At 35.6% G+C, this 19,110-nt stretch overlaps 1 protein-coding gene across 1 annotated transcript in view; it reads left to right on the plus strand.

Moving 5' to 3' along the window:
* The window catches only part of PUDP (pseudouridine 5'-phosphatase), a 65,009-nt gene that overhangs the window by 30,322 nt on the left and 15,577 nt on the right, over positions 1-19,110 (plus strand). Inside the window, exon 3 of the mRNA XM_064407759.1 lies at positions 7,616-7,845. Coding sequence (XP_064263829.1) covers positions 7,616-7,845 — 230 coding nt within the window. The remainder of the gene's footprint in view (positions 1-7,615; positions 7,846-19,110) is intronic.

A 19,110-nucleotide genomic window follows, 5' to 3' on the forward strand; every position in this document is an offset into this window, starting at 1 on the left:
GTTTTGGCTCATCATCATTATCGCAAAACACAAATCTTTAATGATTGTGTGGCTGTGTATGCCTTTCAGATATTTTCCATTCCTGGACCATTTTCATGATGACTGGGATTTAGTTGTTGCATCTCCTCTTCAGCCAGTGCAGAATGTGATGTGTAAACTATTTTCCAGTTCAAGTACAGTTGACTGTCCTTTGCAGCCATGAGAAGATAATTTCATACCTCAATTTTAGTACCAAATTAAGCCAGCCAGAAAGCACAAAAAGAGAAGAAAGGATAACAGTTTAAATTTCAATGGTGACTCGCTCCAAATTACTTTTTTCTTGAGCAGTTTAATTCAACCAGAAGTATAGTTTGCTTAACCATTGCTTTCTTGATTCATGTTGTGCCCTTGGCAGTTAAACAGACTTCCTACCATGATCTTTTCTCTTCCTTGTTGTTTTTGTTTTAATGGTGGGAAGCTCTAGTGAGTCCATGCTGGGCTCAGTGAGCCTGTAACCCCTAGAGATTAACTAGTTACCTGCAAACTACAGAATGATGCTTCCTGTTAGGCTGATATCAAACACTGACCTTTACATTAAGTCCTAAAGGACTGCATCCCAAACATGCTTTTATCAGGAAATCAGCAAAGTAGTTGATGCAGGTTTTGAATGATATAAAATTTAATACTTATGTTTCTTCTATGGTCATGCATGTCTCAGTATGTCCAGATTCAAATGAAAGTAATGATTTGATGAATAGGAAGTCTCTTCAAACAGAAGGGTCTCTGATACTTTTTAGGGAGCAATAAGATGAGAAGACAAAATTCCTTATTAATAGTCATGGCCTTCCAAAGATTGGGGGTAGGCTGGTAGTTTCCACTTCCACTTTTGTAGCTTAATGAAAGAATGCTATACCATTGCAAAAGGCATTTTTAAACAGTATGTCATAACAAATAAAGAAGCAGGTTGATCTGAGAATTGTGTTTCCATAGTTTCATGAGATTCAGAAATAGAGTAGAATATAACTATTTCAGTTGGAAGGGACCTACAAGTGTCATCTAGTCCAACTGCCTGTTCAGGGCTGAACAATTTAAAACATTCTTGGCAATTAAACCAAGCAGTGGATAACCCCACCTCTGTCACACTGTCACCTGCACAGCAGCAATCTTGACTTCACCTAAAGATTGAGAGCAAATGTGTGAAATTAATAGCATCAGTGATGGGCTTGCCATTGTTGTAGCACACCAGACTTCATAAAAATATTTAAAATAATTTTATTACTTAACAAATAGTATCTTCTTTTTCTAAGTGAGGTTGTTTTGTTTTGCTGAGTGCTCTTAGTGTTCAGAGGCTGCTGAGGTTTCTTGCCATAGATTTGTTTTTGTGAACTTAAAGATTATTATTGAATTGGTTAGAAATCTAATCAACGTGACAAAGCTGAGTGCAAATGTTAACTTTGATTAAATAAAGTGATGAAATATTGAAAAGCTCTACCACATTCATGTGGTATCATATCACATTCAGTGTGGGAACTGTAAATGGTTTTGGAAAAAAGGAGTAGTCTTTTTAATACACAAGCTATATTTATCCTTGAGATTTCCATTTGTGTACAAGTGGACATAAATTATCAAGACATGTATAATGTATGCACAGTTAATTTAAACACTGCATGGACTACTTTGGTTTCTTTTAGTCTTTTTCTCAGCAGTAAATCTTTTCTTCCAAATATACACCACACACTCTTGGACAGCTTGTTTTGTGCAACATTACAGCAAAATGAAGTGGATTTGAATATGTGTCTAAAGAGCCTTGATTTTCACAGAGGTCAGGTGTCCTCTGTTCTTGTGCTGCTTATTGTGAGAAGAAAAGTAACTGTATCCTGCACAGTGGTGAATGAAAAGCAATGTTGTGATAGATGTTCGTGTAGGAGTACTGAATGTGAGACAAGTGCAAAGTTGTATTTTACCTTTGCCATTTAACTTTTTTTATTTTGGCAACGTGGACAGAGGGATTGAGTGCACCCTTAACAGATTTACTGATGATACTGGTCTGTGTGGCCCAGTCAGCATGCTGAAGGGAAGGGGTGTCATCCAGGGGGACTTGGACAGGCTTGAGAGGTGTGTCGAGAAAAAGCTCATGACAGTCACCAAGACCAAGTGCAAGGTCCTGGACCTGATTTGAGGTAATCCCAAGCACCAATACAGGCAGGGAAGAGAATGGATTGAGAGCAGCCATAACAAGAGAGGCTTGGGGGAGTTGACTGACAAGAAGCATATGCCACTGAAAGTGACACTGTTTATTTGAGACTTTCTCAGCCATGTAGGAGATCCTGTAATGCAATATTGAAGCTTAGTTTTCATAGAATCTACCTTAAAAATTCTAGGGGTTTAACTTACTGTGGTCCTATTTTCAGTGTATATATTCTTGCGAAAAGGTCTTGTGAAGTTCATTTTTAAGGGCTTTTTCCTCACGTAGCTTATGTTTATCTTTTTAGGATTGAGACATTAGAGAAGACGGGGGGGCTGTCTTTGTAGGTCTGAGTATTTATGTGCCCCTGCACTCTGTGCTGACAGTGTACAAACCAGCTGTTTTCCTGAAGCTGGAAGACTGTAGGACTTCAGTTGTGTGTATAAAACATCAAACAGTGGATTTTCAGACTAAGGTACTGTCAGAGCTTGCTGTGTGATTGTCTGTATGATGGTGTTATGCCTTCAAATAAATCAACTGCAAGCAGAAATATGAACACCAGTGTGGGTGAGTGAGGGTCTGTACTGACACAGAGTCCCTGGGCAGGTGCAAAGGAGATCTGCTTTATTGCAAAACCCAGGCCTTTTTGAGCAGTTAGCCCATTATCAGCTACATACTTTTAAATCATAACAAACATAATTCAAATCATAGCAAGCATCATTCACCATGCACCACGATGTGAACACACCATGGTTACGTAACTTGTTTTCTACTCCTAATTCAGCTGAATCACTTTCCCACAGTCCTTTTCTAGTTAACCAAAGTAACAGGCCTGAGCCATTTCACAATGCCTTCCTTTTATGAGGTTTTACTGATACGCAGTACAAGAGACATTGTTCAGTTGAGGAACAGAGGAAACTGAAATTAGGGTTCAGTCCTGAAGTGATATGTATAATTCTCTTCCTTATCTCATATGTTATACGAGTTATCATGGAGATCACTTTCTTGTTTATCTTGAAAATATTCTTATATACTACTGTAACATGTTCATAGATGAAAGTTTTTTTGGAGATTAACATTTTTTAAAAATAGAAGAGCTTTATAGTCTTTCCTTCTTCATCTGAAAGCATTTTAAAAGAAATAGATCTGAATCTGTATATACAGAAGTGGTACAAGTTAAGAACAGTGTTTTTTTTTCAGGGACAGATAAATACAAGAAAAGGGATGGTACAAAAATTTGAAATTGTATAAAATAAAATGTAGCAAAAATGTATGTGCTGTTCACTGTTTTTAACTATTGTGCATGACACAGAGATAATGTTTGTATAAAGCTAAAAGGAAAATAAAAATTCTCTTCACTTTCAATCAATTTGAGTCAGCTTTCAGTAGTTTCATCTTGTTAATTTTCACTTCATGATCTATAATGTCATTTGATTATAAAATATAATAGCTTGAAAGGAATAATGTAGAAAACAGTTTTGTAATAGCATGTAAATAATTATATAGGGATTCTCATTAGATCGTTTTAGTGTAACATTATTTGGTTTCCTGAACTCCTGGTGCACATGTATGTATTAGTCAATTAGAAGGAAAATGTGACAGTTAGCCCAAGGGTTTTGTTGTTCAGTATAAGTTTTATTTTTAGTTTGTCAGTTGATCCAATGTATTAGCCACCATGTTCTCAGCTGAATCTAAGGAGAACACATCTGGAGTCTAATGGAGGGATAAAAGTTCATTTTTCAAAGAAATAAAATAATGTATATGCTTTTCTGCATGTTTCAGAACAAAAGAGCAAATCTCTTTCTTTTAAATGTGTCTGTGGTCTCAGAAGAAATAGATCCTTTCTGTTTGTTTAATTTGTTTTCTTTTTTCCCTCAAAGTTGATAACTTCATTGACATTTGTGATTAATTGGGTTTTAAAGATGCTGACATTTAAAGTTGATCCTCCTTCTTTACTGCTTCTGCAACAAAACTCTGCTTACAATTCTTTTCACCTATTTTTCTGTGCAATAGTCACTGATGCTTAACTGTTGTAGTTAGTGTATATTAAAGTTCTGTGTTGATCTAAAACTTCTTACTTAAAGAGATAGTGTAAAGAAACAGTACTTTCCTCTTTTACTATCTAGAAACAAGAGTATATTTGGAAATAAATCATAGCAATGTGGGATGTTTATTCCTATTTTTTTATAACTACTTGAAGAATTTATGTTGTTCTGCATAAGATATTTATTGCCTGTGGGCATATTTATTGCCTGTGTGCCACATTTGGAGTGTATTCTTATGCTGGAAAAACAGAGATCCTTATTTCTTTTGATATTTCTTGAATTTTTATTCTTGCTCTATGTTACTAAGCTTTCAGTAGGAGAGGTGGAGGGTAGTTGCAAGAAGTTTAGCAGAGGGGTCCCTATGGGACGGGTGGGCCATGATCCCTTACATGGTGCCACAAGTAAATTAGAAGTTAGGGAGATCAAGGGAATTTTCATTATACTTCTTCATAGCCATTGAGTTTTGAATTGTCATTTCATTGAAAAATCTTTGTAGCTATAGAAGATATCATGACACAGTATTTGCTGGGGGATGTTTCTTATGGATCTTTAAAGCAGTTCCTCAATTCCACTTCTGTTGATGTTTTCTTAAAAAAAAGGCATTAGAAAGATACTAAGGAAGATATTATCTTCTTGATGAAGAATTATATGCTGAATTAGTAAAATAATTGTGTCAGTAATTTGATGTAGTGGCAAAGTGTCTAGAACTAAACTGGTGGTAATTGATGCAAACAAAAACAGATTTTCCTGATGTATAGCTTTTACAAAGAGGAAAGCAAACCTGAAATTAAAATATTTTTCAGCTGCTACTGTTCTGAGCTTGTCAAGTTATGCTAGTTACTCTTCCAAATGCAGTTTAATTTTTTTTTCTGGCAGCTGATTTGCCCTCTGCATTTTTTTTTCTGTCTTGCTCTATTTACAGCTATACAAATAATATTTTTTTAAGTGGCATGTTCTGTGAATGATGTAAATATTTTCTCTCTGGAGATATTAGGGGCAACTGCATTTTAGCTCCCTTGCTGTGAGGGAAGCCAAAAAGAAAAATCAAGCACACATGCATACACATTTACACACTGAAATCATGACGTGCTCAAGGAATACAAGAGAGAACCCTGGAGAAATAACCTTTCTGCAACAGTGCTTCTCTCTGGCTGGCTACCTCCCATAGAAACACAGAATAAGCATACCCAGTGAGAGATGAACTGAAGCTGTGATGCAGTGGGACTGAAGAAAATTAGCTATTTGAAAAGAGTAGAGTTTAGAGAAAACTCACCATATCATAGCAAGGGTGTAGGAGGTAGGAAAAGTCTTCTGCTTGTGTAATCTTTGGACTGCTTTATCTTACAATACTTACATATGCTAGCCTTGCTAAACATTCCAGTTTATTAAATTCCTTAGAATGAATGCATTTTATTTTAGGGAAGAGACACTTATGCTACTGCTTTACATTAAGGAATCAATGCTTCCGTAAATTTAATATAGACTTACTTCACGATTCAGAATGAAGATATAAACTATCTGGAATAAAAAGCTGGCTCATATTTGACATGGTATTTTAGTGAGAGGACATAGTAGCATCATTTGGGGAAAAGTGCACTTGCTTAGTATAACCACTTCACGGAGCATAAGGAGGCTTTTAAATAGCTGATGTATTGACCTTAGAGGAAGAGTAGTGCTTGTTATATCTGTCCATCTCAAAATCTAACATTAGAGAAGTGCATGTATTTAAAGTTCAAAGGCCATCTTCAAATACAAGCATGGAGCTGGAAATGTCAGTTATTAATTGTTTCATTTGATTCTGGAGAATAAACGAGAAATCTGCAGAGAGTCATACCTACAAGTGAAATCTGCAGATTTCATACCTACAAGTCCCATTTCCAGATAGATAGATTAGTTATTGCACCTATTCACTAATCTACACATTTTGTTATCAGTAGTACTTACAGCTTGTCAAAGTTGGGCATATGATTATACTTGGGAAAAATGTATGGCAGATAACACAGTTGTTTGTAGAATTGAATGGCTGGATCACAGGGAAATACAAATCAGACATGCTGAGGTGTTAAAGGAGGAGTAGGAATGGTTTAAGGGATTGGAGACCACTAATGATGACAGTGAATCAGGAGGAAGGGAATAAGATTATTTTTGTAAAACCAGGCATGAAAAAATAGGATAAGAATTAATATAGTTGGAACATGAAAATAGAATTGTGCTTAAGTTGTTTCAAGGAGCCAAAAGTCCACTCTACTTGAACCTAAACTAACTGAAACTAATTTCCTGTGTCCGGTACAGTTGGGATTAATGCCAAAAAGCACAGCTGAAATTATTTTACAGGTATGGAGGATTTTCTTTTGGAAATTGATAAAGACCAGACACCCACAATTGTTCTTCATTAGATAATGTTAATTGTTTTGTCTGGGAAAGATATCCAGCATTTAGAATGCTTCAGGAAAGAAGCATTAAAAACCCTTCAGAGAAAACTCAAAACTTGCACTGAATAACAAAGTATGCGTCCCTCTTACACAGACTGGTTGTGTTTTCACTGTTCACTGCATTAACCTTCCCTAGAAGACTGGATCAGATTGAAATTTCTACCCATTAGGCTTGAGGTGTTCATTACTCTAGGTTCAATAGATAAAGCTCTGGTATTAACAACTGTAACTGACAGCTGCTCTCCTCTGCCCAGTGTTACTTGCTTTAGTAATTGCAAAAGAGAGAAACTGAGCTCTTTTATGGGCTGGTTTGAACCAGTTGGATACCTGCTTCAGGAATTAAAACTCTGCAATCCAGTGAGAAAAGTATACGTGTTTGATTTTTTTTTTCCAGGAGCATAACTGTATATGAAAGAAAATGTTCTTTCAAACTCTTTGAGTTTTAACTAATAAACTTACATAATGTGGGGACATTGCTTAATGAGTTTCTAGTGGGTCTCATTATATAGTGATGTTAATCACATTTTTGGCAGATTTTAAGAAAATAATTGTTTGATAACAGAAAAAATATGTATATAACTTAGAGAATGTTCCATGATTTTTGAATGTTGAAGGAACATTTCAGATACAGCAAGAATTTTCTTTTACACTGACTGTTTGGAATAGGTTTATTATATTCAGTAAGACAACATTGTTGAAGTATTGCTAAATGCTTTGTAATTGTGTATAAACATTGATACATATACCAACTTATATGCATATTTATAAAATCCAAAACCATAGATTTGATCTGGGGAAAAAAAATAAAACAGGAAAAAAGAAAGGCTTTTGCTGAAAAATATTTTATTGTTCCTCTATAATTTACTGAGCTCACATTATTTAAAATCACGCTTTTGGAATTTGAAATACCAGAATATTACTTTTTTATTTAAAAGAGTTTATCGTAAACTAAAAAGTATATATTTGTCTTGCAGGAGTCAGTAAGCTGATCCATCATTTACACAAACACAAGATACCCATTGGTGTTGCCACCAGCTCGAGTGTATCATCATTTGAGATAAAAACAAGCAGACACAAAGACTTGTTTAGTCTTTTTCATCATATTGTGTTGGGAGAGGATCCTGAGTTGAAGCGTGGCAAGCCGCATCCTGATCCATTTTTACTTTGTGCAAAGAGATTTGACCCTCCTGCACCACCAGAGAAGGTAAGAGGGGGAGGGCACAAATTAAATTTAGGAATTTTCTGTTTGAGCTATATTTGGATTTTTTAAATGTAATAAAGACTTAGATTAATATAAACATTATTAAAATCAGCAACTCCCATTTTCAAAGATGTTTGTGCTGTCAAAGAGAGGGATTTCCATCCACTACATTTAGAGTTTGTTTTGCAGATTGCTCTGATTGCTACGTGCTAGCATGCAGTAATAGGAAAGTGTAATGATTTTCTGCTATATATATACATCTGCAAAGTTAACTTCACTATTCAGAGTTTGGAAACATTCATGGCTGATTTACCTCTTAAGTGTCGAAACATTAAATATAGTTCTTTGTGATGAGGACATATATTTTTCTGAAGGTATATCTTTCCACTAGAAGTCTAAATCTCTGAGATTGTAGTCCTCGTTTCTGATTTAAAATGATCAGTTTGAGCAGTCTTTCTCAAATAAAAAATATGTTAATTTTTCCTGTCTTATATATAACTTTACAAACAATTCTGAAGTAGAAATCTGTAGGGGGAAAATTTCACATAAACTGAGAGTTAGTTAAAACAATGTCTTCATTTTTATTTTAAATGAAATTTCCTTTAAATTGCCAAGTGGAACGTAAGTTCTGAACTTTTAGAGTTATTTTCATTACTGCAGAAAAATGTGTTGCATGCTAATTTTAAGGAAGAATTTTATGTAGATTAGACTGTGATTACTGTTCTCTCAGTAGAATTACTGGGAAAAAAAAGGCTACACAAGTACCTATGGAATGATTAGCTAAGATTCCTCACCTTTCATACTTCAAGATCTCACCCAGAGTCTAAACGGTATTTTCATTGCCTGGGAATACAAAGTGAATTAAGTTTGGTGCAGTGTGGTTTACTTTTGAACAGAGTTTGCCAGACTTGTATGGAAACTATCTGGAGCTTTTGTTTGGATTCTGGTCAGGGAATACTTTAAAAAACAGAACATTAATAAATCCAGGGATCCTAATGAGATGCACTTTCAAGTGCTGAGAGATCTGGAAGATGTCATTGAAAGAACATTTTCCATAATCTTTGATCTCTCATGGCCACTGGGAGAAGTGCTCGAAGGCTGTAGACAGCAAATATCACTCCTGTGCTGAAGCCAGGCAAGAAGGATGACCCATGAAGCTGCAGGCTTCTCAGCCTCATCCTGATCCCTGGAAAAAGATGATGGAACAACTTATCCTGAAAATAATTTCCAGGCTCAGTAAGGATAAGCAAACCATCAGGAGTAGTCAGTATGGCTACACCAAGGAAAAGGTCATGCTTGACAAACCGGGTTAACTTCTTTGATGAAGAGACTGTCCTGGAGGACATGGTGAGAGCAGTGGCTGTTGTCTACCTGAACTGCAGTGGTGCCTGTGACATTCTCACCCATATGATGTGGATGAGCAGACAGTGAAATGGTTTGAAAACTGGCTGAGTGACCAGGCTCAGAGGATTGTGATCAGTGGCACAGTTGGATGCCAGTGATTAGTGGTTGCTCTGAGGGTACAGCCCTGTTTAACATTTGCTTTAGTGGTGTGCATGGATTAAGAGAATGCTCAATAGGATTTTATTAATGCATATGAATACATGAAGAAAGACTGTAATGAAGAAGGAGACAGACTTTTTTCAGTGATGCCCAGTGATGGAACCAGAGGCAATGGACACAGACATACACAGGACACTGAGCACAAGGAAACACTTTTTTGTACTGTGAGGATGGCCAAGCACTTGCAAAGGTTGTCCAGGAGGTTGTGGAGATACACAAAGTATGTCTGGACACAGTCCTGTGCAATGGGGAAGGCTGGACCAGATGAGCTCCAATCTCACTCATCCTGTGATTCAGTGATTAACTTCACAGATTTGATCTGGGGAAAAAAAAAAAGGAAAAAAGATAGGCTTCTCGTGAACAATATTTTTCTGTTCCTCTATAACTTACAGAGCTCACATTATTTAAAATCATGCTTTTGGAATTTGAAATACCAGAATATTAATTTTTTATTTGAAAGAGTTTATAGTAACCAGGCCATTTTTTGTGTATTTTCATAATTTATACATATATTTATATATTGACTATAACTTTTCAGTGCTATCTTGAAGAACTTTTGTTTCATAATAACAAAAATGGTATGCAAATAAATTTATTTTAAATATGGCTCTGAATCAGAGGGTTTCTGACATTTGCATGCCAACATTTATTCATATTTCCAATATATTTCTGTCATCAAGACCACACAGATTAATTAACTTCCTGCTTAAGGGCATTGAAGGCTAAGGCATTGCTTTCCAGTATTTTGGTTGATTTGCTTATAGCTTTTCTGTAAAATGAAGGACCTTAGTAGTAGTTTAAAAGCAAATAAATCCATTTATATTCACTTTTTAAACAGAGGGATAGATTGTAGTGATACAAATGGTCATAACTCTCTTATGAAGAATCAATCTGTTCTATTTAAAAAGTTCCAAGTGATGTAAATCATTGCCTTAATTTAAAACACTATTTCTTTTCAGTTTCTTCCATTTCTAATTAATTAATTGATCCCATAGTTACAAATAATCTCTGTACCAAATCTAGAGAGAGCTCATTAAAATTTTTTCAGACTGATTAAATGGCATTAGGATTTATGAATCTCAGTGGGCATTTTGTCATAGAATGGAGAAGTTCAAAGAGAAATTTCCTGTGACTTTTTTGCTCTGGAAGATATAACGAAAGAACAGTAGATTCAGAACATTATGACATTTAAATATTTTGTAATTTTATTCTATATTGTACAACTAAAACAGGATAAAGAAGGCTAATTTAGCACTTAATGTGACCATCGGTATTGTGGGCTTTTATAAAAAAGGATGCTAAAACTGTTTTTTTTATTATCCACTTCATTTTTAAACTTTTTCTACTTTTTTTTCCCCACTCAACTTCTCCATTTTTACTGTATGCATGTAGTGTATGTATTTTACTCACTATGGTTTTCAGATAAGCGGTATTTAATTAGTGATGTTGCTGTTATTCCTTGTGTATACCTGGAGGCTGAATGTATTAGGAGTACTTTATTTAAAGTACAGAAATTACAGACATGAACAACAATTCTAAGTGGTGCACTGAGCTGTAAATGGGAATCCCTGCTGTTCAAATCAATGTTTTAGTCACTATAAATCTGTCCTTTCTCAGTTTTATTGGCTTATACTCTTTCCTGAGTTTACGATTCACAATTTTTTTATTTTAGAAATAAAGGCATTAAGTGTAAGACCACTGAGATTTTTCAGCTTAGTTCAAATATACATCAATGTCTTTTTCTTCAAGCTTGACTCTAGTTTTTCTTGCATAGGCCTAGATTACCAATTTTTTCTCATCTTAAACAACCTTCTAAATAGCTGTTCATGGTATGAACCACTCTGATTTACTCAAGCCCTGCTGTCTTATTTCCTTGGACTCACAGTTCTTGCCAGCTGTTTTAGCATATTGTTACATACTTGTTTTTTCCAGTGGATATAATCTGTGATGGTAATGGTCAGAGTATACAGTTTAAAGTGCTAGGCTGGATTCAGGAAGAGAGGTGACAAACGTTTGTAGATGATCACTGTTGTTCTCAGACAGTGTGGTTTGACAGAGGCAGATACAGCACAGACCAGTGGCTGCTTTTTATGAAGAGAGATCAGAGTTGCTCTACAGCTTTTTCTGTCTGAAGGTGCATTTTGAGGTAGAAAGCAGAATTTAGTCTTTCTTTTCAAAAGCTACTCGACTTTCTTTTCTCTACTGATGTATTACAGTTCATTAAGGCATTTGATGGGTTAGAGTCAATAAAGAACTTTGTGCCTTGTCTGATTTGCTGATGCCAGCTCCAGTGTAGCCGTATGGTTAGTAGACTGAATGAAGGTCTCAGATGTTTGAGTGTTTCTGGGGTGTGTTTTCTTGTTGTCCCTTGTCTGAGTGCTGTACTCTGTCAGTGTTCCTGTTAGCCTTGCATACTGTGCTACACAGTGACCAGCTTCCAAACACAGCAGAGAGGATTCTCGCATGGCAGAAGTGTGTACTGGTGGGGATGGTACACCCTGGGAGGTAGGACAGCTGAGCAACTGATTCAGTGCCATGAGAGGTTGAAACCACTGCTCCTGAGTAACACACCTTGCTTAAGTGTTTTGCAGCAAAAGCAGAGTTGACTCCCTAAGATAGATTATAGATTAAATATAGATTACATAGGTTTCACTCTTATTGTACATGAAGTGATTAAAAGGCGAATGAACGATGCCCCAGCATTTGTGTGTGCCCAGATTAGTTGAGTTCTGTCATGTAAAACATGCCCTGAAATGTTTAAAGTGGATAGCGGTTGGAATCTGAAAGGGTGTATCTATGGGCTTGGGAAAAGAATGTTTCAACTTGTCTGTCTTCTAATCAAGGTGAGGTGCCAAGTCCAAGGAACCTCCCTTTTTTTGATTTTGAAGCTTTTTGGAGAAATGGTGTTTTTTACTTTATGTAGGCATCCAAAATTGCCCAGTCTTAACAGCTTGTGTCTTTTTATCAGGAACTAAAAATATCTAGCTGTTAGTCTTTTGTAAAGCCTAATTGGAAAAGTAGTTCCAGTACATTTCTACATTGCCAAGAAAAATTCTCCACAGAGAACATAACAGCAATCTGGAACTTCTGCTTTATTTTCAAAGCAGATCAGAAGAGAGTTTTATCCAGATCTTGTCCACTGTGTAGACCACTTCCTGAAAAAATGGAGGAAAACATATTTTTGCATACTTTTGAACCTGAGAAATTCAGTCTCCCAACCTTTTTTGCTTCCTTGGGAATTGTCCTAGTTTCCACATACATCAGCTCTTTGCTCAGAAAGGTTCTTGGTTAGAAGTTTTTCCTCAGTTCCTGAAACCTTTACTTTTCTTGTTCTGCAATGTGACTGAAGGCATTTCTAGATGGCAAGTTGTTTTTTGATTATTTAGTATATGTTGCTGGACTAGTTCTTGAATTCCTGCTATTATGGGGCACTGGAAAACAATAAACAGTATAACTTACTTATGGGTTCCTCTCCCTGCTGGAGAAGCTATTGATATCAGATAAACACTGGAGAAATTTAGAGGAATAAATTATTAATGAATCATACTTTTAAATTGTGTACTGAGCAATTTAAAGTAACTAGGTATCAAAAAATATAGTTTTATATATATTTGTAGAAGCTTTACAGCTTGGGATGCAAAGATACAGCACTGCAGTGGAATGTGCTTTTATTGTGATACACTGTTGGACAGCCTGTTGGCTGAATCCTGCACCTTCCTCAGCTGCTATCTAGTCTAAGAATGTAGCCCTGACTTGTGTCTCCCAGGCTGGATGATGAAGCCTGTTGTTAGGAAGCTTGCCTTCCAGCTGTAGAGAAAAGAACATGAGGTATTCCATCGTGTCTCACAATCTAGGACTTCTGAAGATCTGCTTGTCACAACCCATGGGTGCAGGGTTGGACATTGGTTATAGGTTCTTGTCCAGTGGAACAAAGGCACTGGATCACATGTCAGGGAACTCTTATGTTTTATTATATAGTCATCTTAACTGTGGCAACCAGCCCAATGTTTACACTCAAAAGATACTGGCTAAAATGCCTTTAAATTCTTACAATGCATTTCCACAAAAAGTATCAGCTAACAAGGCCTTAGTTTTGTACAGTAGACTGCACAACTCCCACAAAAACACTTCAGAAAGTGCTGGCTCACAAACAAGCCACCACACCAGTACACAAAGGTAATGAGTTGGGGTGGGGGAATTGAGCACAAGTCTTAGAGGGGAGCAGAAAGTTGGCTCAGTACAGCACTGCCCCACCTCCATGGGACCCTTTCCTCTGATCTCCTTTCTTGTAGCAATACTCTGAATATTTGAGACAAAACAGGCTGATACTCTACAGTACTATACAAGGCATGTTTTCCCTAAATTCATAATAAGCCACTGTTTTGTACTTAAAAGATAATTAAAGAAAGGAGATTGTTTGTTTGTTTTCAGGTTTTTTTTTTTCAGTTATCATGCTCTCAGTTCCTATGGTTGATCTACTTCCTCCCTTTTCTTCTGAAGCATGTGTTCTTGTGTGTTCACACATGCATTCACCCACTCTCCCAACCTACCCCTCCCCATGCTGGCAGTCTTTGCTATATATTTGTGGAAGAAAAATGAGATGTTGTATGGCTTGCAAGTAATTTAACTTTTAAGTGTTCCAGACATTGCCCTTGTTACTGCAGTGGATATTTATTTATGGATGTATTTGTCTTACGGAGATGAAAAAACTCATTGAAATTCCATACAAAAAGTAACCTGGTCAAGGTTTGCTTTCACTGAAGGTATCTTAATGATTGGAAGGGGTAAGAAGGATTATAATTAGTTCTTAGTCTTTGGGGTACGCTACTTGGGAGGGTGGAGAGGTAGGAATACTTTTTTTTTCCTTGCATTTGTCTTGATAATGTATCAAGTAGCTGCTAAGAGACTTGATGAAATGTGATGCAGAATAATAAATTATGCTCTGCAGCCTTCTTTGCTTCTACGTGAGGTGAGTGTGTAAGCACAAAAAGACTGGTGCACCTCCAAATTCGAAAAGCATTATATTCAGAGTAGCAGGTCACTGGAGATGTGTTGCTAATTGTTTTAGGCAACTCATTATGGGTATTATCACATATTAATTATGCATGGTAGGTAGGAAAAAAGAGGGGGAAAATCCTTGGTTTATGATAACTTGCTCACTGATTTATCTTTTCTTTGTTTCAAGACCTTGAGCAATTTCTTAGAGATGCCAAACAGCAGTCATTGAATAATTAGATTTTAATTAACAAGAATTTTCACAAAAAATGTTTTTAATGTCTTTTGAGTTATAGCAAGCAAGAATAAATCCTCTTTCAATAAGATCTAATGCACTGATGCTTTCTGTATCTGGAGTTACCTTTGTAATCACCCACAGCTAGTTGCAACAGTGGTTTTCAACTACTTCAGGACAAAGAATGAAGACTGAAAGAAGAAATTGCATTGTTGGCATTATTTTTTGGTTGCTTCTTTGTAAATTAATGTCATGGGGAAACCTCTGTAAACCTATGAAAGACTACAGTAGCTATGAGTTGTTTTAATACACTAAGGCTAGGGAATGACGAGGTTTTGTTTGTTTTTTTTTTCCTTGCTCTCAGTTTGTTTAAATTACTTGTTCTTTTTGGAGATGTGGTTGTAGGCAATTTTCAGAGAGCTGGTATTACATGGTAGGGTTCTTCTTATTCTGTTGTGTGATAAAGAATTTGTAACAGTCTGTCTTTTTGGCATGATTGCATAAAACCTACATAAGGAACCATCAATTAACACTGGTAAATTATTTATAGTCTAAAGAGGGCAAAGATTTTTCCTCAGACTGATTGCTGCATCACAAAATAAGTGCACTTAGAAGGTGATTACAAAGTGTACTTCATAAAGCAGTACTGGAGATTTTTTTTTCATTATTGTTGTGATAGATGTTATAAAGATAAAAGACTTTGTAGTATACAAAAGAACTGAAGATATGAAGACTTGTCTGCTACAAAAGGATGCTTAGCATTTCCATTTCAGCACCTTTTTTCTTAGAATAATAGCATAATTCAAAGCCAAGATGAAAATGGTTCAAGTTAAACTTCAGTTAGACTGGAGTGATTCTGATTTAAAGTAGAATACAGTTCCAAGCAATGGTAGAAATGCTGTTCTTCTATTCCATTTAAAAAAAAAAGCTTTTCATTTTTGCCTAAATGATACTAAATACAAGAATTGCTGTTCAGGCTCAGATTCAGTGTCCACCTTATTTGGTACCATCTCTGGTGACAGCTAATTATCACAGCTTAATAATCCCCTTTTAGCTAGAGGGGGTTAATTTATCCACTTAAATTCTATTGCTCCCATATCAAGTTGCTTTTAACAAAAACAGACAAAAAATAGGCTACAGTAACCCTCCCACAGGATCTGTGGTTTTTCTTTATACTGATGTGTGCCTGGGACAATGAATTCTGTATATGTTGCATATGTTCCAGTGTCAGCTTTTATATGTTATGAGTGAGACAGATAAGAAGTAATTGATCTGCCAGTCAGTATTGTAAATGCTGCTTGTCACATCCCTTTTTATTTTTGCCCCATAAATTAAGCTTTTTAGAGTCTATTTAAAACCTAACCATCTGAAAGGGTTGTGTTTGGGATTTTTTCTGGGGGTGGGGGCAGTGATATGATTGTTTGTTTATAAGCATTCTGATTGCATTTCTTCAGACTTTTCCTAACGAAACCATTTTAACATAGAATAATGTCTATGGGATATCGTACATAGAACATTCCAGATAAGACCATTTTATATAAGTCTGTGAATATAAACAATATCACCCAAGCTCTAAGTTTTCACTGAGCTGGTCTCCCAAGTCCTGAGTTTTCACTGAGCTGTTTACAATTATGTCCAGTATTTAAACCAAATATTAGAAGATGTATGTCATTTATTTTCTTCCAGCTAAAGCGTACTGCCACATTTGTTTACCATTTCATTTAATTTGACACTTGACTGCTCAGTAGACTACTTTGGAGTGACAAAGTTTTTACAGATGTTATCCCAGATGACCTACAAAACTTGTGTTGTCAGCAGATTTTACTAAATATAGAGATAAGGATTACTAGTCAATACTTCCCTGAATAGCAGCAGAATTATTTTAAAATTCAACTGCAACTATTTTCTAAATATAGTGGCATGGTAATGGAAATGGCTGTTGATGTTAGTAGCTCCTTCATAGGTTAGTTGCTTCAAAGCCTCAATGTTTTGCTGTCTAGCCAATAGTAGTTGATGGGATTTCATCCATTGCTGAAAATATCTTCTGTTACAGAACATGTTTTCCTCCATTAGGAAATTGTCTTCTTTCTCCTGAACAGACACCTTGTCACAGTGATCTACTCAGTTTGTCTCCAGAACATATTATTGCATCCTGTAGCTCAGTCTGGAGACATTAGAGATTGCCCATTGTCCTGAACTTCAGAACTATTGAAGACTCAAAATACTACTGATTCAAAAAAGTGCCATGGGCACTTTTAGCATAATACTATGTAACGTATCTTACTCTTTTCATTTTCATTAATGCAGTTATCCCAAGCAAACTCAACCAGAACCTTTCATTTTAGAAAGAGTGATCGCGTATATCTGAGGTAGAAGACATTTGGAAGCTTTAGATTAGCTACAATAGCTACAATTTAAAGACTGATATCAGTTGTGATTTTTTAAATTATCAGGCCAAAAATTTCGTAGAGAGGATTTTTTTTTTTTTTTAATTTCAGCAAAAAATGTTTGCAGTCTTTTTAGGATGTTCCTCAGAAGATTTTTTTTTTTCAGTTGTAGTAATAATTAGTACTATGGTCATATGATAATTCTGTGAAGAGGTATATTGCGTAGAGTAGGTGTTTGAAGTTTGGAAAGGTGGAATTCCTGTAGTCAGGTGTTCTAAAAGTCAGGAATAATGCTATGACTCTACCATACTATGACTAATACTGCATGTGGGAATGCTTCCCTTGTTTCCTGATGTTTGTATGCTGCTCAGTGTGGTCATCATATTTACATTTAAGTAAATGTAAATACATTAAACATTAAGTTTACATTAAGTAAACATTAAGTAATGTAAAACATTAAACCATGAGGGGATAACAAACATCATATTCATGTATGCTGGATCACAGGCATGGAGCCTGCTCTGAACAATTGTTGGAGCACTATGAAATAAATGTAAACATCTATGACTATAAGAAGTACGGATGTAGCTTGTAGTAACTAACCACTATAAGCACACACTGATTGCAATTTATTTAATGAGCACTCTGGCTTTTTATGTGAACAAGACTGCAATTTCTTATTTTAGATGGCAAGCAAGTATTGTCCCTCAATTCTCCTCAGAGTTAGAGTTAACAGAGGTCATTCCTAATAGAAATAAGAAGTAAATCAGACAAATCTGCTTTCAGCTGTGTTCTCTGCTGCCTTGGTCCAACAAGGAGCAAAAGTTATTTAAGCACGACAAATTTTAGTTAATAGCCAGCAATAAGAAAGGGAGGAAGAAGAGGATGTACCAATGATTCCAGAAAGACTGTATTTTTAAATATACTGCTGGAGAAGGATGAAGAATGTAGGCATGAAGATTGTACAAGGCACAGAGGTCAGCATGATATAAGACATACAGCTGGAAGTGGGAGAAAGAGATAAAGAATGCAATTAAGTGAAAGAATAGAAGATGTCTAGGGAGTAGAAGGAAATAAAAGCAAGACATAAGTAATTGTGGGTAAGATAATACAGGGCCTTGAAGGTGAAAATGAAAACTTTAATTTGTAACTACACTAAGTAATCTATATACCTGCATTATAAATAATAAAGAGTTAATAGTGTGCAGTAGCCCATTTGTCCTTATGTCTTTCTCAAGCATTTTTTAGGGAGTGTAGATGAAGTGTGAGGAAATAGTCTATAAGTTAATGATGTATATACTGAAATAGTAAAAGCATTTACTTTTTTGAAGCTAAGCATTCTGTCTCATGAGGATTGGTAGATGATGTGACAGACCTAACATTACAGCAAAAACTCTTCAAATATTTAGGATGCTACATATCTAAATTTAAAACCTCATAAAGATAGTGGAAAGAAGAATCAGCTGCAAATGTGCACTTTGGCATGTCTCTCAAAATAAAGAAGTTTGCTTTAGGATCACTGATAGAGTTTCATCTTCTATCCTAGTATTGCATAAACTAGTAATTTTAAAGTTTTTGGACAATTTATTACTGTCCCTTTCTCCTGTGAATTGATTTTTTTTTTCCCTTATCATCCTACCAATCTTAATTGAAGAGCAAGTATGTTTGAAGGATGATTGTTGACTTTGAGTAGGCTGGTGGAAGACTATTTTAGTGATATCTTCATATTTACAGCTCTTTTTTACAGCTGATATTAGTAAGTGATAGCCTTAATTTCCTTTAAGATGATTAATATTTAGTGCAATAACATTCTTGTTTCTTTGATTTTGTTTAAACAATAAAATGCTAATGAATGGTAAATAAAATGTTCTGTAAGTAGAATACTTAGAAAAGGCCTTCAGCGTAGTTTTTCTCAGAAATTTTGAAATGTATCTATTATGTGCTAGAACAATTCAGTCTCACCAACTTTCACAACATTTTAAAAAATCTGCCAATTGAGTCCTTAGCTTCTCTGTCTGAGTTGAGTATGTGATCTGGCTTTGTGTAAAGTGATTACTAGTAAGAGCTTCAGGCTCAATGTCAGTCCAA

The sequence above is a fragment of the Passer domesticus genome, chromosome 2 (genome assembly GCF_036417665.1).
Source record: "Passer domesticus isolate bPasDom1 chromosome 2, bPasDom1.hap1, whole genome shotgun sequence".
In the NCBI taxonomy this organism is placed as follows: domain Eukaryota; kingdom Metazoa; phylum Chordata; class Aves; order Passeriformes; family Passeridae; genus Passer; species Passer domesticus.